This window comes from Mytilus trossulus, unplaced genomic scaffold (assembly GCF_036588685.1).
Source record: "Mytilus trossulus isolate FHL-02 unplaced genomic scaffold, PNRI_Mtr1.1.1.hap1 h1tg000024l__unscaffolded, whole genome shotgun sequence".
Classification (NCBI taxonomy): Eukaryota; Metazoa; Mollusca; class Bivalvia; order Mytilida; family Mytilidae; genus Mytilus; species Mytilus trossulus.
This window is the reverse complement of record NW_026963290.1, coordinates 7577467-7603813: the sequence shown is the minus strand read 5'-3', so window position 1 is coordinate 7603813 and position 26347 is coordinate 7577467. Positions and strand designations below refer to the sequence as shown.

The following is a 26347-nucleotide window of genomic DNA, read 5'->3' as shown; positions in this document are numbered from 1 at the left end:
TTGTTGGCTAATGTTGTTTGAAGGTGGAGTTGTTTTAACAGATCATATATCAAAGTTAAGATTGTTGGCTAATGTTGTTCGAAGGTGGAGTTGTTTTTACAGATCATATATCAAAGTTAAGATTGTTGGCTAATGTTGTTTGAAGGTGGAGTTGTTTTTACAGATCATATATCAAAGTTAAGATTGTTGGCAAATGTTGTTTGAAGGTGGAGTTGTTTTTATAGATCATATATCAAAGTTAAGATTGTTGGCAAATGTTGTTTGAAGGTGGAGTTGTTTTTATAGATCATATATCAAAGTTAAGATTGTTGGCTAATGTTGTTTGAAGGTGGAGTTGTTTTTACAGATCATATATCAAAGTTAAGATTGTTGGCAAATGTTGTTTGAAGGTGGAGTTGTTTTTATAGATCATATATCAAAGTTAAGATTGTTGGCTAATGTTGTTTGAAGGTGGAGTTGTTTTTACAGATCATATATCAAAGTTAAGATTAATGGCTGATGTTGTTCGAAGGTGGAGTTGTTTTTACAGATCATATATCAAAGTTAAGATTGTTGGCTAATGTTGTTTGAAGGTGGAATTGTTTTTACAGATCATATATCAAAGTTAACATTGTTGGCTAATGTTGTTTGAAGGTGGAGTTGTTTTTACAGATTATATATATCAAAGTTAAGATTGTTGGCAAATGTTGTTTGAAGGTGGAGTTGTTTTTAAAGATCATATATCAAAGTTAAGATTGTTGGCAAATGTTGTTTGAAGGTGGAGTTGTTTTTACAGATCATATATCAAAGTTAAGATTGTTGGCTAATGTTGTTTGAAGGTGGAGTTGTTTTAACAGATCATATATCAAAGTTAAGATTGTTGGCTAATGTTGTTCGAAGGTGGAGTTGTTTTTACAGATCATATATCAAAGTTAAGATTGTTGGCTAGTGTTGTTTGAAGGTGGAGTTGTTTTTACAGATCATATATCAAAGTTAAGATTGTTGGCTAATGTTATTCGAAGGTGGAGTTGTTTTTACAGATCATATATCAAAGTTAAGATTGTTGGTTAATGTTGTTCGAAGGTGGAGTTGTTTTTACAGATCATATATCAAAGTTAAGATTGTTAGCTAATGTTGTATGAAGGTGGAGTTGTTTTTACAGATCATATATCAAAGTTAAGATTGTTGGCTAATGTTGTTTGAAGGTGGAGTTGTTTTTACAGATCATATATCAAAGTTAAGATTGTTGGCTAATGTTGTTTGAAGGTGGAGTTGTTTTTACAGATCATATATAGTGTTTCCTGCAGCTTTTAAAAAGGGCAGGGTAATTGTTAGCTCAGAGGGCACATTAAGCGCGAGAGACAACAATTTTAGGGCACTAACTATAAACAGGCAATTTCTATAAAATGGATTCATTTAAAACATACTAGTTTAATGCTATAAAAAGGACATATACGTCTGTAATCAATCATTAAAACAAATGTTAAACAAGGAAAAGTGTATATATGAAATATTTAAAACAATAAACACAATTTAGCTAGCTAGCTCTAGCTAGAATTCAAAAGGGGCAGGGTGCCAGTTTTTCCTGTATAGGTTGTTGTTTTTTTAAATAAAGATGCATTTCAACTATAGTCTTTATGTCATTGTTTGTGTAGTTATAGTACATCTTCATCAACATACAATTTTTATTATGTTTTTATAGTTTAACTTCCCTCTAACCATTATCAAAGAATATGGTTTGATTATATCTATATAAGAGTTACAACTTTTATTACAACAACAAGAAGTTTTTAACGTCATTTACTGGCTTTACAGCCATTGCACGGTTGGAATTTATGAAAACTGTGAGCAATTCTAATTTGATTATGTTTAGAACATAGATTGCTAAAAAAAAAGTAAAATCACAAAAATTCTGAACTCAGAGGAAAATCAATTTGGAAAGTCCATAATCACATGGCAAAATCAAAAAAAAAAAAAAGCATCAAAAACGAATGGACAAGAACTGTCATATTCCTGACTTGGTACAGGCATTTTCAAATGTAGAAAATTGTGGATTATTATATATATAATTATCAAGTAGAAATTGCAATATTTTTTTTCCAATATGTTCAAAGACAGTTAATATCTTTAAGGTAACATTATTATGTTATTATATATTCAATTGGTAATTTATCCCTTATTTTGTTCTTAGATAATATTTTTAGAGCACAAATTTGTAATAGGCTAAAACAGGGGAAGTAACTCCAAAATCAATTTCCACCACGTTTGCGTTAACTGTGTTGAGATGGAAGGCATTTCTGTAACGGCATAGTTTTATTTTGATGACTTAAATTCAATTCTAAAGTCATGAAAGTCTTCATTTATACACTCCTCCATTGTGACTTGGAGATCGAAAATGCCGACCCAAGCTAAATACACTCCCTGACACATTCATCAAAAGTATGACAAAAAGATACATTGTCCTAATCAAATTACTTAGTTATTAACACCTTTGAAGTCTTTATCATTGTAATTGATTGTAATGACATGATTAACCTGGGGGCAATCACACAGGTATCATATGTAATTAACTTGTAGATCAGAAATCGATAAAACAAAATTTCACCAAAACGGCACAAGAGAATTTTGGAAAAAGACGTCAGGGCAGAAGGGCGCTGATGAAGGCACACAGACGATAAAGGCATGGCGTCTAGAATTTTGACAGAATTAGGGCAGGGCGTCGAGAAATCGCGGCAGGGCGCCACTACACGCCAAAACCACCTGTAGGAAACACTAATATATCAAAGTTAAGATTGTTGGCTAATGTTGTTTGAAGGTGGAGTTGTTTTTACAGATCATATATCAAAGTTAAGATTGTTGGCTAATGTTGTTTGAAGGTGGAGTTGTTTTTACAGATCATATATAGTGTTTCCTGCAGCTTTTAAAAAGGGCAGGGTAATTGTTAGCTCAGAGGGCACATTAAGCGCGAGAGACAACAATTTTAGGGCACTAACTATAAACAGGCAATTTCTATAAAATGGATTCATTTAAAACATACTAGTTTAATGCTATAAAAAGGACATATACGTCTGTAATCAATCATTAAAACAAATGTTAAACAAGGAAAAGTGTATATATGAAATATTTAAAACAATAAACACAATTTAGCTAGCTAGCTCTAGCTAGAATTCAAAAGGGGCAGGGTGCCAGTTTTTCCTGTATAGGTTGTTGTTTTTTTAAATAAAGATGCATTTCAACTATAGTCTTTATGTCATTGTTTGTGTAGTTATAGTACATCTTCATCAACATACAATTTTTATTATGTTTTTATAGTTTAACTTCCCTCTAACCATTATCAAAGAATATGGTTTGATTATATCTATATAAGAGTTACAACTTTTATTACAACAACAAGAAGTTTTTAACGTCATTTACTGGCTTTACAGCCATTGCACGGTTGGAATTTATGAAAACTGTGAGCAATTCTAATTTGATTATGTTTAGAACATAGATTGCTAAAAAAAAAGTAAAATCACAAAAATTCTGAACTCAGAGGAAAATCAATTTGGAAAGTCCATAATCACATGGCAAAATCAAAAAAAAAAAAAAGCATCAAAAACGAATGGACAAGAACTGTCATATTCCTGACTTGGTACAGGCATTTTCAAATGTAGAAAATTGTGGATTATTATATATATAATTATCAAGTAGAAATTGCAATATTTTTTTTCCAATATGTTCAAAGACAGTTAATATCTTTAAGGTAACATTATTATGTTATTATATATTCAATTGGTAATTTATCCCTTATTTTGTTCTTAGATAATATTTTTAGAGCACAAATTTGTAATAGGCTAAAACAGGGGAAGTAACTCCAAAATCAATTTCCACCACGTTTGCGTTAACTGTGTTGAGATGGAAGGCATTTCTGTAACGGCATAGTTTTATTTTGATGACTTAAATTCAATTCTAAAGTCATGAAAGTCTTCATTTATACACTCCTCCATTGTGACTTGGAGATCGAAAATGCCGACCCAAGCTAAATACACTCCCTGACACATTCATCAAAAGTATGACAAAAAGATACATTGTCCTAATCAAATTACTTAGTTATTAACACCTTTGAAGTCTTTATCATTGTAATTGATTGTAATGACATGATTAACCTGGGGGCAATCACACAGGTATCATATGTAATTAACTTGTAGATCAGAAATCGATAAAACAAAATTTCACCAAAACGGCACAAGAGAATTTTGGAAAAAGACGTCAGGGCAGAAGGGCGCTGATGAAGGCACACAGACGATAAAGGCATGGCGTCTAGAATTTTGACAGAATTAGGGCAGGGCGTCGAGAAATCGCGGCAGGGCGCCACTACACGCCAAAACCACCTGTAGGAAACACTAATATATCAAAGTTAAGATTGTTGGCTAATGTTGTTTGAAGGTGGAGTTGTTTTTACAGATCATATATCAAAGTTAAGATTGTTGGCTAATGTTGTTTGAAGGTGGAGTTGTTTTTACAGATCATATATCAAAGTTAAGATTGTTGGCTAATGTTGTTTGAAGGTGGAGTTGTTTTTACAGATCATATATCAAAGTTAAGATTGTTGGCTAATGTTGTTCGAAGGTGGAGTTGTTTTTACAGATCATATATCAAAGTTAAAATTGTTGGTTAATGTTGTTTGAAGGTGGAGTTGTTTTTACAGATCATATATCAAAGTTAAGATTGTTGGCTAATATTGTTTGAAGATGGAGTTGTTTTTACAGATCATATATCAAAGTTAAGATTGTTGGCTAATATTGTTTGAAGGTGGAGTTGTTTTTACAGATCATATATCAAAGTTAAGATTGTTGGCTAATGTTGTTCGAAGGTAGAGTTGTTTTTACAGATCATATTTCAAAGTTAAGATTGTTGGCTAATGTTGTTCGAAGGTGGTGTTGTTTTTACAGATCATAAATCAAAGTTAAGATTGTTGGCAAATGTTGTTTGAAGGTGGAGTTGTTTTTACAGATCATATATCAAAGTTAAGATTGTTGTTTAATGTTGTTTGAAGGTGGAGTTGTTTTTACAGATCATATATCAAAGTTAAGATTGTTGGCTAATGTTGTTCGAAGGTGAAGTTGTTTTTACAGATCATATATCAAAGTTAAGATTGTTGGCTAATGTTGTTTGAAGTTGGAGTTGTTTTTACAGATCATATATCAAAGTTAAGATTGTTGGCTAATGTTGTTTGAAGTTGGAGTTGTTTTAACAGATCATATATCAAAGTTAACATTGTTGGCTAATGTTGTTTGAAGGTGGAGTTGTTTTTACAGATCATATATCAAAGTTAAGATTGTTGGTTAATGTTGTTTGAAGGTGGAGTTGTTTTTACAGATCATATCTAATGTTGTTTGAAGGTGGAGTTGATTTACAGATCATATATCAAAGTTAAGATTGTTGGTTAATGTTGTTTGAAGGTGGAGTTGTTTTTACAGATCATATCTAATGTTGTTTGAAGGTGGAGTTGATTTACAGATCATATATCAAAGTTAAGATTTAAGATAATAATACTGTCAATAGAAATTCTGGTTTCTTTACGCACACATTTTCATTAGCTCTAATGATTAAATATATTTGTGAAAAATGCTTGTTATTCCACTTAACAAAATTTACCTAGCCTCTTCTACTTTTCTGTGTTTCTCTTTTTCCTCTTGTTCAGCCTTCAGTTTAGCCTCCATATCTTCCTCTGATAATTGTTCTGTTTCTACGACGGTCTGTGGTGCTGTCCTAGCACGGCTGTCTATCACATGGTCAAGGTTTAACACTCTTGCAGGCTTCTTTATAGGTCTGGAAAAATAAAAAAAAACAAAACCATAAGACATTTTAAATCTATCCTAACAATATCTGATATTTTCCTTTCAAAATGAGTTTTAATAACTTATACACCATATCCATTCCTTTCTTATTATGTGAATATTACCTTTATTTTTGAGGGTCTGGATGGGGGGTCTTTTATTCTGTAAACATATAATTTTCACCCCTTTTTTCTCTAATCTTTAAGAAATTAACCCCTTTTTTCTCTAATCTTCATTTTTTTGCCCATTATTCTCTAATCTTCATTTTTTAAGGGCATTATTTTTTAATCATTTAACCCTATCCAAACCCTTATTCTTTGATTAAGTCAACTACTGTAAATTTAGAAATTATTGCAATGTTTTTATTATTGCGACGAATGTGACAGGGTGATAATCACAATAATTCACACTCCCATTTGAATTTTTTTTATATGAATTAAACAAGATTTTTCTCAATAACACAAAAAATAAAATCGTTAAATTACAAAATCGCAATAATAAATGCATGCAGTAATTTCTGAATTTACAGTATTACACAATAAACATCTATCATACAGGTCGGAGATTTAGTTAGATAAAAAACCAGTTCTAAACCATCATTTTCTTCAGAAAATGCCTATACCAAATCAAAAATATGATAGGTTGTTTCATTTTTTTCTGCTGAATGATATAAGCGAGTGGCATATTTTGTCTCAATTTTATATATTTCCCCACATTTTTTTAATCCATTTTGAGTTTTGTTTTGTTGTTAATAAATTTTTTACAAAATCAAATATTATAACTAATGTAGAAACATTAATTTTCGTGGGGTTAAAATTTCGTGGTTTTGTCTCTCTATAAGATTTCATGGGGATTTAATTTCATGGTTTCCAAAAATGAAAGTGGCATTATATGGAGGCAGAATTTTTGTTGGGACTTAAGGGGGCTCGCGGGTCTAAATGATTTTTTTTATTCAATATAGGATTTCGCTATATTTTTCTATAAATGAACTTTATCTTATCCTTCATAGAAAAATGAAATAAAAAAATGGGGTCACCGTTCATCTACGCTCACAATCTGCCTTAGAAAGAAGCATACATTTTTGATAATGTCCTGTTTTTCTGTTGAACTAATAGGAGAAATAGCGGTAATATCGAAATAAAAAAAGAACTAAATTACAGAAATCGCTTAAATTTTACAATTATTTAGTTTATGTAGAGCTTATTCGAAAACAACAATAAAATATATAGGTCACCGATGAGTTAAAAAAGATATTTCAATTTTAATGCCAAAAAATGGCATTTTTGCACCAAAGGGAGATAATTTAGAGCCTTTTCAATGATATCGTCATTTTAAAAGTCACCTGGGGTCAACACAAATTGATTTTTTGGAATGAGTTTTGTACCATATGATAAAGTAACAACTACTAGAGGCAATTAATAAGATTTGTAATCTAAACTAAAAGTTTATTTTTTTTTCTAAAATCTTATACCCGCGAGCCTCCTTAAATTTCTTGGATATATTCTTTCCACGAAATAAACAAAATTAAATCTTCTACGAAAATTTCTGTTTTTACAGTATGTTTTAACTACCTGTGAGGTGTTGGCTTGCTGGGTAAAGCCTCTGCGTGAAGACCTTTAGATTTCAGTGATTCTATGTTAAACCTACCCATGAGGTGTTGGCTTGCTTGGTAAAGCCTCTGCGTGAAGACCTTTAGATTTCAATGATTCTATGTTAAACCTACCCATGAGGTGTTGGCTTGCTTGGTAAAGCCTCTGCATGAAGACCTTTAGGTTTCAATGATTCTATGTTAAACCTACCCATGAGGTGTTGGCTTGCTTGGTAAAGCCTTTGCGTGAAGACCTTTAGGTTTCAATGGTTCTATGTTAAACCTACCCATGAGGTGTTGGCTTGCTTGGTAAAGCCTTTGCGTGAAGACCTTTAGATTTCAATGATTCTATGTTAAACCTACCAATGAGGTGTTGGCCTGCTTGGTAAAGCCTCTGCATGAAGACCTTTAGATTTCAATGATTCTATGTTAAACCTACCCATGAGGTGTTGGCTTGCTTGGTAAAGCCTCTGCGTGAAGACCTTTAGATTTCAATGATTCTTTCATTTTTTGTCTCTGTTTCTGCCAAGTATCTACTTCATCATCTGAATCATCACTCGAGTCCCTGTAGAGATAAAAAAAAATAGTCTGGGATCATTGACTTCTTTTTCTTTAAACTAATAGGGGTAGGTACATATTTATTTTCTCTGCTTAAAATATTTCTATGTTTTTCTGCCACAGAACGTTAATAATATTAGGAATAGACTATGTTGTAAATTATATACAATGTGAATTATTTCCTTATAATATCAGCGAAGCAGTCATTGCTATAGAAAAAATATCCAAATTTCAGGTTCACAATAACTTCTTGTAACTTAAAAATTGTAAGAAAGCAAAACAACAGTCATTGTATTGGACAGCAAAATATTGTTTTGAAATAACTTCTTATAAAATGTTATATTGATAGAAGTCATACTTTTATAAACCAGCTTTCCTTATAACAGTCCACTGTTTCCTACTTCACAACTCAACACAGATTTTTTTTCTTCTAAAATTGCACTTACTTCATACAAATTTTTACAGAGGAAATAAGCTGAAATTCTTTACAAGATGATCAGTTGAAAACAAATCAATTTGCAAGGAATTCCTCTCAAGCCAATGCTAGATGGAAAGCCCCATATCCTTTGTTTTTCTATCAAATTGCAATTAGGTAAAGTTGTAAGCAAATTGGTATTGAGAGAGAATAAAGCCTTTCAAATATGCAGTCATGAGAAAAGTCAGTATAAATACCTGTCACCAGATACATGTAGTATTCTTTGTACTCTTTCTATACTTTGTTGTTGTTCCTGTCTCGTCTTCTCAAAATCTCTTAGATCAATAAATACTGTGCTGGATTTAGGGGGTTCTTTCTTTACAACTATAATATACGTAATAAACTAGAACTGTAAGCAAACTCACAAGTAACTTATGATAGTCCCTGCCCAATATTACTATTCACATATTAAATTTAGGAGATTTGATTATCTCCCCTTTAACAATGATAAATGTTTGATCAGGATATTTCTTCATGCATATCCTCAAGTATTAAATGTTCTATAACTCTGTAAAGTTTGAAATTCTGATTAGGGCTGATCTATGAAAACATACATGGAATCAGGGAAGACAACTTAAATTTGCCACTATGGGTTGGTTTTAAATATTGTGTTTAATAGACTTTAAATGTATGTAGGTTCTATTGGAGGACACTGTGTTTTTGAAGTTCCTTCCCAGGGTACCATTTATGTTTTAATGGAACAGTCCTTAGTTCCAATATTCAGTTGATAATTTTTTGTTTTATGTGTTTGAACTTTTGATTTTGTCATATGATAAGGGATTTCTGTTGTGAATGAATCAGAGTTCAGTATTTTTGTGATTTTACTTTTTTGGGGAAAGAATTTGTCCCCCATAATTTTTTTTTATCTTTGACTGTTTTTCCTTGTAGTGAATATTTTTAGTATTTAAAATTTGATTTATATGTAATTTTGGGTACTGATTGAATAGATGGTATGTTATTATAAGGTAGGAGTTAAGTTAGTGTATGTTTCAATATTTCTACAATTTATCTTTTGTAATGGCTATTGGTTGTAAGTGTGTAAGTATTGAATGACTGAGTTAAAGAGAGATGTTTAAGGTGGTACCTAACACTACAGGGAGATAACTCTGTAATATCAGCTAAACGTTTTAATTACATTGCGTTGTGAAGGCAATAAAAAGCTTCTCAATGATCAAAATTAGTGTTTGTCAAACTGCTAAATAACCAGTGTAATTTTTCTGATAAAATGCTGGGTTCAAATTTTTTGAATTTTTTATATTTTTTTCAAAGGGTCAAAGTAAATACTTTGTCAAAATTTTATGAAAATTAAACGAGCCAAATTAATGATAGTGAAAGTGTTGGGTACCACCTTAATCATCTTATAATGTAACATAAATTTACCTGGTGGTTTCGTGACTGGTCTTACAGTTGGTGTAATAATTCTAACCGGCATATCACTAGTATTGGTGCCACAACTAGATGTCACCTTTTTCGCTGGCTCTGTTGATTAAAAACAAAATTAAACATCTAATTAAAAAATTCATGCTCCACACTATCTTTTACAAATAATTATTTAAGTTTGGTATATATTTTTTAGATGAAATATGCAATCTATCCTTAAGAAAAAAATGCCAATATGGACGTAATGCATCTTCCAATTTTATTTTATTTCAAAGAGCTTTTTTTTTTAATTTGAAGTGTTATAACTTATTTATAATAAGGGGGGGGAATAGAGGCTAGAGCACATTGAGCATCAAAATATAAGTTATATTACAGACTTTTATCCCAAGTTAACTAGAGACTCTTTTTTGATAGCATCCTTTAAAATGCAATAACTTGATACAACATGATTAAAATATTTGTGTTGAATGGAAAATGGGGTTTAAACATATAATACTAAGAACATACCTGGCTGTGATTGAGGAACAGGTTTCCACTTATTAATGACTGGAGGAGCCTCCTCTATAATCTGTTGTTGTTTAACTCCAGTCATGGGACACACATCAGTCAAATCTTCTCCCGATACTCTGGTGGATATCAGTGCTAATCTTTGTATCAACGACAAATTCTGATTTTGTTCTGTTTGTAGAAATATATATATAAATATATAAGTCAAAACTCTGATTTTAAAGTCATAGTCACATTATTTCTATAAACTTTAAATTAAGTCAATGTACAATCACATGTGAACTTAAAGAGAAAATTTATGGCATGGTTTATATGAGTCTTAAAAATCCTTTTTTTTGCAATTAAATGTTATTTTCATACAGCTTGACTCTTCAAGTAACTTAATCCGCAAATTAATGTTTTATTTAGAACAAAAAAAAATGTTTTGTATCTTTATCGATTTGTCTATTTTTATGCAAAAGTCTCTCGTAACTCTTTTGAGAGTGGCTCTCGAATATTTTTAAGATTGTTTTGTACTTTTAATTTAAACATGTTGTATGTATTGTATTCATGTTTGTATTGTACATGTAGAGAGGTGAAACTATAATAAAATATATGATTTGATTTGATATTAAGTTCTGAATTTTTTTAAGATAATTTAAAGAAATAAAATACTTCACCATTCCATTTGCCCCTGTTTCCTTTTAATGTTGTGTGTAAATTTTTTTCTTTATGTCTTATCTTTCAAGATTTTTTAAACACACCAATGAATTTTGTGTTATTTTCAATTTATATCAGTACTAATAATCTTAATTTCATACATTTTTTAAACCCATCAATTCAAATGAATTACCATTATTGTCAATTTGGTTTCCTTCCCCTGAAGCATACAAAGCCTCTAATCTTTGCTGATTTGATCTGTTGATAGGCGGGGCAAACTGATTATCTTCATTTAACTGGTTCAATAACGTATCTGAAATTCAAAAAAAATCTATCTTTATTATATACCTGAAATAATTCATAAAGAAATTATAACTGTGTCTATCAAAATTCAAAAAATCATTTGTCAGACAATATTCATGAGGAAATCATTTAAAGATTGGCTAATAAATTAAAAAGAAACTTTCTTTTATAGTAAGATATTTGTAAGAAACAGTATGATACAATTCACAACTGTTTCTTATCTGTGAAATATTATATCAATTGCATGTTCTTACTGCTTGGTGATCACTAACCTTTGAGACAGGATTCATCAAAGATTTAGTTTTCAAAATTGAAAAAAAAAAAAAAAAAAAACAGCTTGCTTTTAAAGTTGTAAAATGTTTCAACTAATAAAATAATTTAATATCAGGTTCAAATCAGAACAGAATGAGGTAACTAGACACATTGAGAGGTCTCAAGAAAACCTATTCTACATATGAATATTTGTAACATTATTATTTGATAAAAATAATGAGATACTGCAATACTTGAAACAGTTTATAGATTATTTACTTTAAACTGAGAAATACCAAACAGAGGTTGTTTTTACCTATATTAGAAGGATCAAATCCGGGAGGTACTAATGTAGGAGCTCTAGGTGACAGTATACTATGAGCTAGTTCTCTTTCCTCATCTCGCCGTACTTCCTTTCTCAGCATACTATTCATCTTCTTATCCCCAACATCTATGGCTTCCCACGTAGAACTTTTCTTTTTTTCCGTCTCAGCTGTTGATTCTCGTTCATGTTTTTCATATGAATCCTGCATCTGATTATTCAGCAGTTCGTTTTCCATATTTTTCAGAGCTTCATTTAAATTTAAAGCCTCCTCCCCATCATCAGGACCACAGCCTACATCATGTAAGGTGACCTCTTGTTTATCAGGGGGAGTAACTTCAGGACGATTCTCAGCTTCCATCACGATTTCAGTCCAGCTTGAAACTGTTTTAGTTGGAACTGGTTTAGGTGATGATTTCATCACTGCACCTTGTTGAAGCTGAAAAGCTAGATCATTGTCATATATATCTGTTAAATCAGCAGGTTCAAAAGAGACACCACTTAATGAAATAATGTCTGGATCATCAAGGCTTGTATCCAAATCTTTGTCATCGTCAAATATGGACGATTTTAAATTTCTGTGAAATATAATTGGTTCTTCATTATCAGAACTCACCTAAAAAGATCAAAGATAACATATGAAATAAAAATAATGCATAGATTTATCTTCACTAAATATATGTTTACTGTTTTCATAAGTAGTTTATAAAAGATCATATAGGTTTTATTTAAAAATATTAAGATGGGACATCTGAAAGTAAGAATTGAACAGCATTTTGTTTTAAGTTGTAAAATACATTATCAAAATCTGAATTTATAAGAACTGTTTCATTAAAACAAACATGGTACCCAGGGAAGACACTTTTAAAACTAAGTAACAACCTTTAGAGGAAAACAAAGAATTTCACTCATATTTTTGTTGTGTAATGACATCCACCCATCCATACTTAGATTGTCAAGTGCCTTCCCTGGGTCCAATGTATGTATAAACAACACAACTCTGACTATATTCTAAAGTAAATAACTTTATAATGGTCAGATAGAAGTTCAATTTTTGTATTGTCATGATTATTCCCATGAGAAAAACTTCTTACATCTGATAGATCAAAATCAATGGAGGGTAGATTTTTCTCCACTTCAGCAAAGATGTCGTCTAACTTTGGTTTGAGTTGTGACTGTCCTAGAAGAGATGGCATTCTGACTTCACTGTCTCCTCCCCCATCATCACTTAACTCCATTATGGTATTACTTATTAATCAATCTGGAAATACAATATAAATAATTTTCATGTAAACATGGTTAAGCTATTTAGGTAAAACATGCTATGATCATGATGATTATATAACTCAATTGAGGCACAACTTTTAATCATATAACATTGAAAAAATAATTGCACCATTATAAATGATAATACATGTACATCTCTTGTGGACAGTTGTCTCATTGGCAATCATACCACATCTTCTTTTTTATATTAACATGTAAAATAACTCTTTTTGTGGAATATATTTTTTAAATATAACTGGTACATGTAGTAGGCATAACATTTGAGATTTCAATTCTACTCTATAGGTCTTATTCAAATAGCAAGATGACCTACTACTATATTCATCTTAATGCCTTTAACCTACACAGTTTTTGGGATTATGTCATTCAAAGTTTTTTTACAATCTAGCAGTGCCTGTTGAACTGTATTGTAGAAATTGTATGAAATTCTTCAAAAACATGGCACACACATTTTTTTCATGTAAAATTCCTTCCAATCTCAGATACTAAATGGACTGGGAAAAAACTTAAATATCAACTCTGGAATATTGTCATAGGTCTGGATTAACGACTTTTGGGTATGTACATTGTAGGTTACATTTGTACAATGAGAGCTGGTGAGGAGTGAAAACACCACAAATTATCAGCAGCACTATTTTTTGCATGAACTAATAGCTTTCTGATTCCTCACAAATCAAAATTACATCCTTTTCTAATCAGTATCTCTTACCTTGCATTTAATTTAAACTAGTTGTGGTCCCCCTTACATTTATATATTATATGTAAGATATCTTATTTTGCTATGACCTCTGTATTTGTACATATATACAATGTACTAGATTTTGACAGGTACAACTGGAAGTATGCCAGGTAAACTTTTAACATGTGTAAATGTTTTATAAGCAAAAAAAACAGCATATTGATTTTAAATAACTGATATATGAAGTCAATATAATCAAAAATTATCCTTATCGCCAGATGATTTGATATAAAAATAACTAGAGGCTCTCAAGAGCCTGTGTCGCTCACCTGAATTTACTGTTGTTTTGAAAATCATGTACAATAAGGTTAAAATCATTAATACTTTTAGATACTATAGATTATTAGATATATATAGATTCTCACATTAATACCAGTGGATTATCAGATTTATCCAATCAAGATAGTTAAATTATCAATTTCAAAGTCTGAGCCGCCTTGGTGAGCACTTGAAAATTTATAATTTAACTATCGAGATTGGATAAATCCGATAATCCACCAGTAACTATGTCATGTATGTAAGAATCTGTTTCTCTAATGATTAAAAAATACATTTTCTTTTTTTGTTTGATTTGCATTTTACCTCTATGTTCTATTTTTAGCCATGTATGGTCATGTTGGTTGGCAGGCGGGGTAATTAGACACATTTTTAAAACTAAATACCCTGAGAATGATTATGGCCAAGTTTATTTAAATTTTTCTCAGTCATTGTAAGTAGTTTCAAAGAAGATAAAAAAATTATGAAAAATTGTTAAGCATTGTTAAGAATTGACTTTAATTGGCAATAATTCCTGAAGGGCTAGATTGACAATATTGTTCATGTTGACTTATTTGTAGATTTTAATTTGCAGAACATTATTGCTGTTTAGTTTCTTTCTATTATGAAGTTGAAATTTTTTCTTCTTCATTTATACACATGGCTACCAGTCAAGTTTTTGCCATTTTTCAAACTCACAAGCAAAATAATCAGCAATAAAGGTGGCATTTCAGGAAAGTTTAAACAGCATAAAAACAACTATCATGCAAAATGCTCAATTGGTTAAAGCATGCATAACAAATATAATGAATATCCAGTACTTAGAATACACATAAAGTTGATTAGAAAATCATACAGCAACCCCCCCCCCCCAAAAAAATGTTAAAAAGTTGAACTTGATATAGCAGCATTAATTCATATAAAATCAAGTTTTTGGGTTATTATTATATCCCAGTGCTCTGGTTCATGTGAATGATGCATTTTTGTTATTATCCGATTAACACTTGTAATGAGCGAATAACAGAATAAAAGCACATATTGGTGACTTTAAAACATTGATTATTAAATAAATGATATTATAATTTAAGTATATTAGATAACTTAAGGAGGCTCGCGGGTATAAGATTTTTAGAAAAAAAATAAACATTTATTTTTCATTACAAATTTTATTAATTACCTTTAGCAGTTGTTACTTTATCATATGGTACAAAAATCATTCCAAAAAATTAATTCGTGTTGACCCCAGGTGACTTTTAAAATGTAGATTTTATTGAAAAAGCTCCAAATTATCTCCCTTTGGTGCAAAAATGCCATTTTTTGGCATTAAAATTGAAATATCTTTTTTAAATCATCGGTGACCTATATTTTTTATTGTTGTTTTCGAATAAGCTGTACACAAACTAAATTATTGTTAAATTTAAGCGATTTCTGTAATTTAGTTCTTTTTTTATTTTGATATTACCGTTATTTCTCCTATTAGATCAACAGAAAAAAAGGACATTGACCAAAATGTATGCTTCTTTTGAAGGCATGAACGGTAACCCCATTTTTTTATTTCATTTTTCCATTAAGTATAAGATAAAGTTCATTTATAGAAAAATATAGCGAAATCCTATATTAAATAAAAAAAATCATTTAGACCCGCAAGCCCCCTTAAAATGATTAATATCAAGCAGGTAACTTCATTAAGATTGTTATAGTGTCAATAAGTGTGTACATCCAACATGGGGACCATGTCACAAGGTTTATATATGGGTTATCCTTGGTCGCCTTGTTGGATGTAAACACTATATTTATAACGATCTTTATGAACTTACTTGCTTTTTTATAAATAATTTTTAAGTTATTTAAAACCTTTATAATATACTTGTATTTAATAATCAATGTTGTTTAAAAGTCACTAATATGTGCTATTGTTAAAATCTCAATTGTTATTCAGCCATTACAAGTGTTATTCTGATAGATTTCGGTCATATGAGGTATCGATCAGTCAGACCTGTTCCCTAATAAAAGGGGGGATATCTTGGTCAGACCATTTGCCAATCTGTCCTTATCAACATGATCAAACATATGCAATCATGTTCATATATTTTTTTGATATTGTATTTTAAGATGTTTTCTATGTTTAATAGAGCGTTTTGAGTAAAAATAAAAGATCCAGTAATTCGTGAATCCATGGTAATTGTGTAAACTATGCAGACGCTCCGTGGAATATCATGGAATAAAAATGACATATCAGTGCATCACACTCCCTCTCATACCAAAATGTTAATCTGCAATTGTTTATAACTTGAAAGTCATCGTTATCTTAACTATAAGCTGAGGTCAGTTCATGAAGTAAACACGATTTTTCGTGTTTCGGCGTTCAACATTCTTTCCCATTACAGTTTCCCGGATGTGTACTGGTACTTCTTTTATTGTTTACCTATTTCACCCTAACGAAGATAATTCTATCCAAGAACAAGTTACCAGATAAAGTAAGCTGTGTCTGGTTTGTTTCCTCAAAGAACTTAAAAAAAGTACAATCAAATACAGAAAGTTCTTCCAAATAATAAACCACAACGTTCTAAAACTAACAACAAAGAACTTATGAAGTTTTCAGCTATCAGTCAACTTATAACATTGAATAGAGGAGATTACAGTCCTATCAATGGAATATAAACTGCTCTGTAATTTGATTCGATTTTATACTCAATCGTATGACGTAATCGTATGCGATTCTTTAAGGTACGTTGTTGCGCTCTATCTATACTGAACGAAATTTGTATTATGTATATCTTATATGTTACTGTGGAAGAACTTTATTAATATTTTTCTTTCGATTACATCCCTTGGCATTAAACTTGGATTTTTTTTCTCAGGACTCTTCATTTTAGATTGTAAAATTATGGTAATGTGAAGGTGTTAAATCAACAAAGAGTATCGTGATAACAAATAACATAAACTCTATATGAAAGTATAAATTGATCATGATCAGGGGCTTTGAGCTCGAAACTTACCCCCCCTTTTTTTTTGATTTGTTTTGTGTATATTCAGTTTATATTCTTTCATATTGACATTGTAATTTTTTTCACTTCTTTAATCAAATAAGTTGTTCAAATAATCCTGATAGAACTAAAATTTGCTAACAGATATAGAGTACCCTATATATAAATTTTATGGTAAAATATATATTTTTTTGGCACACAGCCTCCTGTCACAGGGAATCCGAGCTCTGTTCGCACCCACTCATGTTCGCCCCCTTTCACTTTCGCACCCTACATGTTCGCACCCAAAGTCCGTTCGCACCCGACATGTTCGCGCCCAATTTTAATTGGTTTTGGGTTTATTATAGCTTTGTAATCAAGTTTTGGCAAGTACTTATTCCAGTGTATTCTTATAAGTATTATTCATAATTGTTTTGGTTGTCTTAAAATAAAGTGAGACATCATTTTTTATTGAGTTGAATAAATTTTAATTATGTTTTGGATAGTGTAATTTGTTAAAAAAAATAATATTCCTTTCTAAATAAAGTGGAATTCTGTCAACATTTTATTTTGTGTTGAATAACTCTTAATCATGTCTTGGTTAGTGTATTGCTATAATTTTGTTTCATTGTCTTGTTTCAAAATGGAGTGAGATTCTGACTACGTTTTTGTTTGTCATGTTTGTGTTGAATAAATTTTATCATGTTTGATCATGTTTTGGTTTACATAATAGTGTATTGTTATATTTTATTGTTTCATTGTTTCAGATCAAAGGGACCAAGCTGTTTAAAACAATTATCTTTTGTGTTTTTCATTTAAAATCTTCAATCTTTTACTCATACCAAGCTATAAATACATTCAGTATTTACACCAAAGCAATTAAAATCAATAATCATGATTTTCCAATTATTCAACTGGAATTTGAATTAAAATTGGGCGCGAGCGTGCCGAGTGCTAATGAACCTTGGGTGCGAATGTAGGAGGTGCGAACGTGTAGGGTGCGAAAGTATATAGGGCGCTAATGGACCTGATACCTGTCACAGGCAGGGTGTGACTGTGACAACTCTATCTCTAATAAAACCAAACCAACTTCAATGTCAACTTGGATAAAATATTAAGTCTGTAATGTTTTGATAGATTTTTTAATGCAAAGACAAATGGGGAATTAAGTGTTATTCTTGAATGATATTGTCCGTCATTGTAACATACGTCTCAAAATTGGTTTCTGTTCTCTAACAGTAATAAAAAACATATATAGTTTGCCTCTAAATGTTATGAGACTTATACACAATAGTTGAAGACTGCACTTCTGCTGGCAAAATATCATATGTTGACCAATAAAACTATTGCTAAATGTGTTAATTTTGTTTAAATAGGTGAATTTGATAGCTAACATGGCTAATGTTTTGCATTGATTAATATTTATTAGAAATTCATTTAATTTACATACTTTTATTTTCTTAATGATTTAATATTTTATATTAAATAGATGTAAACATGGCATCAGCAGATGCCCAGTTTGAAGCATCAGATGAATCCTCAGAAAATGAATTGTTAGAACGTAGTTTATCTGTTTGGCATGGGTGGGATGTCAAAGATGAATCATCAATACCCCTAGATCTTCATACAGCCTCTAGTATTGGCCATTATGACAGTGTTAAGTCATTTATATCCAGGTAATCTCAAGACATGTACTGCTAGATCTTCATAGCTATAACCATGTTGTTTTTGTGTGTGTATGTGTGTGTGTAATCTATATAGTAGCTATAGATTGAGAGAAATGGTAAAAAACTAAACTTATCTCCTGGATTATGTGGATGGACCCTTAACACAATTCAGTCAACATGCCTGGAATCTTCAGTGTACTCAGATTTGTACCCCAGAAGGATGATACGGTGTATTACTTTATTTGGTATTTTTCTGCAATTCATTTGAAATATATACTAAAAGTATAATGCCATTGTATAAAGTATATCAAAATTGACAGACTATTTGGAGCATGCATCTTGCATGTCTTGTTTTATTACTTTAAGAATAATTAATTTTTCAATCTCAAATAAGAAATACTGTATTATATTTTAACATCAGTTGGAAATAACATACACAGTCATGTATATATAATGGATCTAACTGATTTTGAGCTGAAATTTTGTTGATGAATCTACCTTTATTTGAAATACTAAATAACTGTTTGAAAAACAAAGATGTATTGTACTGATAATTGGGGTTTTAAAAGTTAAAAGGGGGTTCTTTGAGAGCCAATCATTTCTATGGTCAACAAAAGTGTGGGTTTTTTTTAAATTTTGAAACAGCATAATTATTACTGATAGTTTTTAAGAACATGAAGAATCAATAAGATAAATTAGGACAAGGCCAAAGTACTGTTTTGGAGTAAGGAACAGTGTTAAACATTTTGTTTTCTTTACTTGTACAGAAAGGTTGATTTAGATAAAGTACTGTTTTGGAGTAAGGAACAGTATTAACATTTTGTTTTCTTTACTTGTACAGAAAGGTTGATTTACACAAAGTACTGTTTTGGAGTAAGGAACAGTATTAACATTTTGTTTTCTTTACATGTACAGAAAGGTTGATTTAGCATGTTTAGATAAAGTACTGTTTTGGAGTAAGTAACAGTAATTAACATTTTGTTTTCTTTACATGTACAGAAAGGTTGATTTAGATAAAGTACTGTTTTGAGGTAAGGAACAGTATTAACATTTTGTTTTCTTTACATGTACAGAAAGGTTGATTTAGATAAAGTACTGTTTTGGAGTAAGGAACAGTGTTAACATTTTGTTTTCTTTACATGTACAGAAAAGTTAATTTAGCATGTTTAGATAAAGTACTGTTTTGGAGTAAGGAACAGTGTTAACATTTTGTTTTCCTTACATGTACAGAAAGGTTGATTTAGATAAAGTACTGTTTTGGAGTAAGGAACAGTAATTAACTTTTTGTTTTCTTTACATGTACAGAAAGGTTGATTTAGATAATGTACTGTTTTGGAGTAAGGAACAGTATTAACATTTTGTTTTCTTTACATGTACAGAAAGGTTGATTTAGATAAAGTACTGTTTTGGAGTGAGGAACAGTATTAACATTTTGTTTTCTTTACATTAGCAGAAAGGTTGATTTAGACAAGAAGAACAGAGGAGGATGGACACCTTTAATGTATGCATGTTACATTGGACATGACAATATAGTCAACCTACTGCTAGAAGCCTCTGTTGGTGTCAATGAACAAAATAATAAAGGACAGACTCCTCTCATGTTAGCTGCTAGCTGTGGAAATGAAAGTGTTGCTTACTTTGTTTACCAGGTAAGAGTAGAACCAAGATCAATGCTTCAGAATACATGTGAATAAAAGGTAAACCTCAAATATATGACTCCAAATATATCAAAAAGACAAATGCTTCAGAATACATGTGAATAAAAGGTAAACCTCAAATATACCCAAAAGACAAGTGCACATGATTATACTATACACATAAACAGTAACTCTCTTGAACATGATGAAGGTATTTGTAAATTCACAGTACATGAAGTAATTGTAATTTATATTGTACAGAAAAACTTAATGTCTTCTCATATTGCTAGGGCTCATGCTGCAAAGATACAGTAGGGATGTCCCTCCATCCATACAAAAACATTCAGACAGCTTGCTTACTTAGTAGGATTACTTGTCTTATTCATTTGCTATACTGTCATTTTGATTGACTATTTTTACAGAAGTTCTGTGACTTTGATTCTGTACCACAATAACTTCTTTGATAGAAATATGTCTTAACTTGGTAGAATTGATTATGTGTTATTGATCATATCATAATGTTATTATAATTCCACTATTTTGGGGAGAAATGGGCATTGGCTTTTTATTTGAATTTATACCATAAAGACATCATGTTCTGTCTGTTTAATAACAGGAACAATTACTGAAACTGAAATTACACTTTACAATGTAATATATGTTGTTATTCTACAACTCTATACTGTACACTGGGACACTCCAACCATGCTTCAGTGATTCCCTATACATGTATAATCAACAAAAATTTTCCCACCAAAAGGAGGCCTAGGCCCCCGAGTGCCCCCTGGATCCACCTTTGATCTCTGTTAAACATTGAGATTAAAATCCTTTTTAATTGATTGATAAGGTTAAGCTTTGAATTAGAACTTAAAGTTGTTATTTTTATTTTGCAGCAAGGAGGCGACTTAGAGGCCAGAGACAGAAAAGGATGGACAGCTTTATTTCATGCAACATATGCTGGACATCAGAATGTGGTTAAATTTCTCTTAGAACAAGGAGCTCATATCAATGCTGTGTAAGTGTAGGCTGCGTTGGTAAAAATACAAAATACAGGAAACTGTTGTTGTCTCAAACTCAGTTTCCTTGAAATTTCATATGAATCAAAGTTTTCCTGTGGTCTCTCACTTTGTTCCATATAAATACATTACAATATACGTATTTCCACTTCTGACAAGTCAAAATTGGATGAGTCAAAATTTTGGTTGACATTAACCAAGATTAATGTTCCAAGGGTTAACAAATGAATTCAAATTGCATTATTTATCTCAAACTTAAACACAGATGTCAGAACAATCATGTATGTGCCTAAATAAATAATTGTGATCACTCATTCTTTCAAAGATGTATAAAATAACTTTTACAAGTAGTATTTTTGTCATTACATTTAGAATAACCTTTTATCTCTATAGTCCTCTTAAATTCAATATATTCTTAATTTGATGTGATAAAATCATGTAAACCTTCATAAAAACAAAATAAAAATAAAAATATATAAGTAACTAAAAAGACAAATGTATTTAAAAGTAATGCCACTGTCTAATTTAATTGGTCCCAAACTTTGAACCAAATAGCCACTTTTTACATTTTAATTTTACCCTATTAATTTATCAATACAATTAACATGTTTTTGAAAGTATTTTGATTTTTTTTTTTTTTTTTTTTTTGTACAATTTTTTGGAATTTTAATGGACAAATAATGGCTCCTATTATACCTTCCCCTTTTGTAAAAACTTCATATATCATATCTTTTTTTTTTTTACAGAGAACCTATTCATGGATTAACTCCCTTTATGGAGGCTGCAGCTGAAGGCCATGAGAAGATTGTACAGTTATTTCTCCAACATGTATGTGATACATTTGTACTTATCATAAAGTTTCATACCAATTGACAATTGTATATTGCTTAATATCAACTTGAGTTAAATTTTGATATGCAGTCGACTCTCGTTTTCTCGAAGTCAGCCGTACCAGAGAAATATTTCCAGGTACACGTAGTTCAACTAAAAAAAAAACCAGAAGTTTGATAGACCAAGGGACACAACTCTTGCTTAGCTTGGTAAAGCTAAAATAAATCTGGTTGCATATGGGAAGGGAATCGATATTCTGGTATCAGATCTATGTATTTGTACTTATTCAATTGTTTCAGTTACATTTTTCCCTATAGCTTTTACCCGAGAGAGTAATTTTTAATAGATCTTAGCTTATTTACTAGGTTATTTGTAAAGTTGACAAAAAATTTTATTTTCAGATTATATGACAGATACAATAAATTTTAGAAAATTAAGATTTCTCTTTATTTTCTTTCATCTCACTCTTTCTTTGGAAAAAGAAATACAACAAGATTAAAGACGCTGATTAAGTACTTTTTAGGTGATCACTAACTGATGTCTCAATCCATACTTTATACACATCCAAGATCATTAGTGTAAATCACAATTGTTTTTGTAAACATAAGTACTTTTTCATGAACATTAACAATGTGTAACTAATTATTAATAATTTTTTTTTTTTTAATGATTGAAAAGGAAATACAAATGTAAAGTCAGCCATGTAGTTGAGAGGAAAAATAAAGAACTGAAGAAGGCCAATGGCCGAAACGTCTTGAAAAATTGGTTTATTTAAACAATTATATAAAGTATGTTCCCTATTGGAATTTTGAAAACAAGGAATAACTTTTTTATAAAAAGATAATCTTAGGTACTGGTAAACACTTGTGGAAATAGCATGTCATACGTCAATACAGTGTTCAGTGACCGGAAATTTAATTACACGTGTATTGTCAGATTAACTCTTCAATCCATTTAAATCCGGGAGGTCATTTGTTAACATTGGGACAGAAATTTTGACTCATCAAATTTTGACTCAACAGGAGTCGAAACACATACATTTATATGGAACAGAGTTAGGAAACATTTGAAAACTTCGACTCATTCAAAATTTTGAGTCAACCAAATTCGAAACAAAGAGAGTTAACTGTACATTTGTATAAATAACAAGTCTTTCGCCAAGTTTATGTTAAATACTTAAATGGATGATATCACGTGACAGCTAAATTTTCAGATGATGTTAGATCTTGTAATGTAAAGTAACAATTTTAAGAACAGGTGTACTGGCAATTGTTTAAAGATCAGTAATTCAGGACAGAAATACTCACACAAATATAGATTATGAACTTACATAAAAATAAGAAGATGTGGTTTGATTGCAAATGAGACAACCCTCTACAAAAGACTAAATGACAAAGAAATTTACAACTCAAGGTCTTTAACAATGAGCAAAACCTATACCAATAGTCAGATATATGGGTCCCCAATTGATAAATGCATAGGCGGATCCAGGGGGAGCCTGGGGGCCCAGGCCCCCCTCCCTCTTGTGGGAAAAATTTGGTTGATAATATAGGGAATCATTGAAGCATGACTGAAGCGGCCCGCTCCTTAGGTCAGTCAGCGGGCCAACTCTTTAGAAAAGTTCTGGATCTGCCACTGAAATGTAATACAATTCTAACAAGAAAACTTACTGTGTGATTTATGTGATGCAGATAAACTAGTTTGAAGGTGCTACCCCTACCCTCTCCCTAACCTTGGACAATGGTGTAACAGTACAACATATTTAAAGAACAAACTGTAAAAACCAGTTGAATAGGGCTTAACTCATCAAACATGTATGAAAACTATCTTTATGTCTCTGCTTTAAATGCCTTTTGATTATTAATTTCTTTCAGTATAAATTTTAACTTCAATATGTTTTAGAGAGCACATATAAATGCCAAGTCCTATAAAAATGAAACAGCAAGATCATTAGCTATGATATATAACCATGTAGCCATAGTCAACTTGATAGATAATGCTATGCGTCCTGGAGTTTCATTACGGTCAGAACCAGGTAGGTATATATTGATATAAGTCTTGCAGTTTCATTACATTCTGACCCAGGGGACAAATAATTCTGTACCACAAAGTTTGATTACATTCTGACCCAGGGGACAAATAATTCTGTACCACAAAGTTTGATTACATTCTGACCCAGGGGACAAATAATTCTGTACCACAAAGTTTCATTACATTCAGAACTAGGTAGGTAGATAGATATGAGTCTTTCAGTTTCATTACAATTGGAGCTGGGAGGCAAATAACTTGGTACCATGTTTTATTACATCCATAGCTAGTTTGGTAAATATGGCTATATGTCCTTCTCAACATTGAGAGCCAGAGAGGCACATAATGCTGTGATACTTTGAGAGCTGTAAGGTTAGTGTTGTGTGTCCTGGGGTTTTATTTCTTTCAAAACCAGTTATGTATAGGACATTCTATGGAATTAGTGTTTTTAACAGGGGGCATTAAGTTTTACCCTTGTCAGCATCTACATTCAATGTACCTTTGCCTCTACTTAAAATGTTATGAAAATTTTGCATAATGCTCATTACCACTTTACACAGTTAAAGGAGTATGTTTCGAAAAGGTCCTAAAATGGCCCCATTTTTTAGCGTAAATTTCAAATTCGGATTTATTGACCAATATCACGATAAATTATAGCTAATACATTGACTAGATAGGATATAAGCCATTTTGTTAAAAATTTCACGTTTCTATGTTTCATTATTATTATGACGTCACAAGTTGTACTCATATTGATTTTTCACGAAAAAATCAATGAAAGTGGGTAAATTTCCAAGAACTATTCGACAGGAAGCATAGAGCGCATATTTCGACAACAAAAATCTTTTAAAATAATGTTTGTGAAGACATTTAACATGTCTCATTTGAATATTAAGCTTGTCGACGCCTGCGCTCTATGTTTCCTGGTCCTTTATTTGGTTGAAATCCAGCTGATTTCGTCAAATTTTACCAAAATCCCTTATCTTGACCTTTTTGGTATGTAAAAATCAACGTGTTAGAATTAAACTTTGACAAAAACAGCTCTGTTTAACTTTCTCACATGTCTTTAAGGCAACTTAAAACACTTATTGTCTTGTAACCATGAACTTTATAATTGGGGCCAAATATGGCACTTACCGAACTTACTCCTTTAGTTTGAGTATTGCCATTTTCACTTTTTTGAGTTATGTCCATTTCAAAATAGGAAAATTGCTGAATTTTTAGGTAAAGATTGCATGAAATGCAATCAAAACAATATGGGACTGACTTGATATTTAAATGTTCCAAGGCTTATCACTACCTTTTTTGATACACAAAATAAAGTGCATTGATCATAACATTCTGTGCATCTTATCTATGAACTTTTCAAGACATTTATGGATGTAATATATGCTCAGATATTCAAGGCACAAAATGATGTAACACTTGTCAAGAAAATTACATAACTTTTGAAAGGTGCAGGAATTTAAAATCTATTCTAAAAATAGAATGATGTCATTGTTAACATCATCTTTAAAAATTTGGAGTTATCTGCCTTTGTCTAGAATTGCTGTTAAATCAACTACAACCAACACAATAATTAATTTTCCTTCCCACTGATAAATTGAAGCAATCTTTATTGCTCAGTGCTTACAAGCACTTTGATTTGTATGGCTACAGGGGCATTTGTGTCCCAAGAACAGTGTTCTTTTACTTTTTCTCAGTTTTCCTGCAAAACAGGTGTAACAACTCTTGAAAATGAAATTCTTTTTAGAATGTATAATTCATAAGATTTTTGTGAAAATATGCATCAACTGTATTTTTCAGGTTTGGATGGAGATTTAAGTTCATCTGATGATAATTTGCCTGAGAGAAGAAGACATCAATCTAGGAGGTCTAATAATAAAGGAGGTCCAAGTATACGAGATGGACCTGAGGCAATAGCTAGGCTTATAGACAGATCTCGTAAACCTCCAACTAGTACAGGTGGTTAGTGCAATTATAGTATAAATCGACACAGATTAATCACATAGTTTCTACTATTGTAACATACTGGTAGGCCTACTATTGTAACATACGGGTAGGTCTACTATTGTAACATACTGGTAGGTCTACTATTG

At 31.0% G+C, this 26347-nt stretch overlaps 2 protein-coding genes across 3 annotated transcripts in view; one reads left to right on the top strand and one right to left on the bottom strand.

The window, feature by feature from the left end:
- Positions 1-16517, bottom strand: part of LOC134698975 (dynein axonemal assembly factor 8-like) — a 47419-nt gene extending 30902 nt beyond the window's left edge. Inside the window, exons 1-9 of the mRNA XM_063560663.1 lie at positions 16365-16517; positions 12917-13083; positions 11817-12438; positions 11139-11258; positions 10307-10477; positions 9800-9898; positions 8617-8743; positions 7826-7951; positions 5617-5790 (exon numbers count right to left, since the gene is read on the bottom strand). Of these exons, the coding sequence (XP_063416733.1) occupies positions 5617-5790; positions 7826-7951; positions 8617-8743; positions 9800-9898; positions 10307-10477; positions 11139-11258; positions 11817-12438; positions 12917-13060 (1583 nt within the window). The 5' untranslated portion in view covers positions 13061-13083; positions 16365-16517. The remainder of the gene's footprint in view (positions 1-5616; positions 5791-7825; positions 7952-8616; positions 8744-9799; positions 9899-10306; positions 10478-11138; positions 11259-11816; positions 12439-12916; positions 13084-16364) is intronic.
- A 385-nt stretch (positions 16518-16902) lies between these two features.
- Positions 16903-26347, top strand: part of LOC134699093 (ankyrin repeat and SAM domain-containing protein 3-like) — a 30837-nt gene continuing 21392 nt past the window's right edge. Inside the window, exons 1-7 of one of the 2 annotated variants that reach the window (XM_063560782.1) lie at positions 16903-16993; positions 18559-18745; positions 20190-20385; positions 21267-21388; positions 22136-22217; positions 24123-24255; positions 26055-26216. In XM_063560782.1, the coding sequence (XP_063416852.1) occupies positions 18567-18745; positions 20190-20385; positions 21267-21388; positions 22136-22217; positions 24123-24255; positions 26055-26216 (874 nt within the window). In that variant the 5' untranslated portion in view covers positions 16903-16993; positions 18559-18566. Of the gene's footprint in view, positions 16994-18558; positions 18746-20186; positions 20386-21266; positions 21389-22135; positions 22218-24122; positions 24256-26054; positions 26217-26347 lie in introns of both variants that reach the window. The other variant, XM_063560781.1, reaches the window with a different exon arrangement.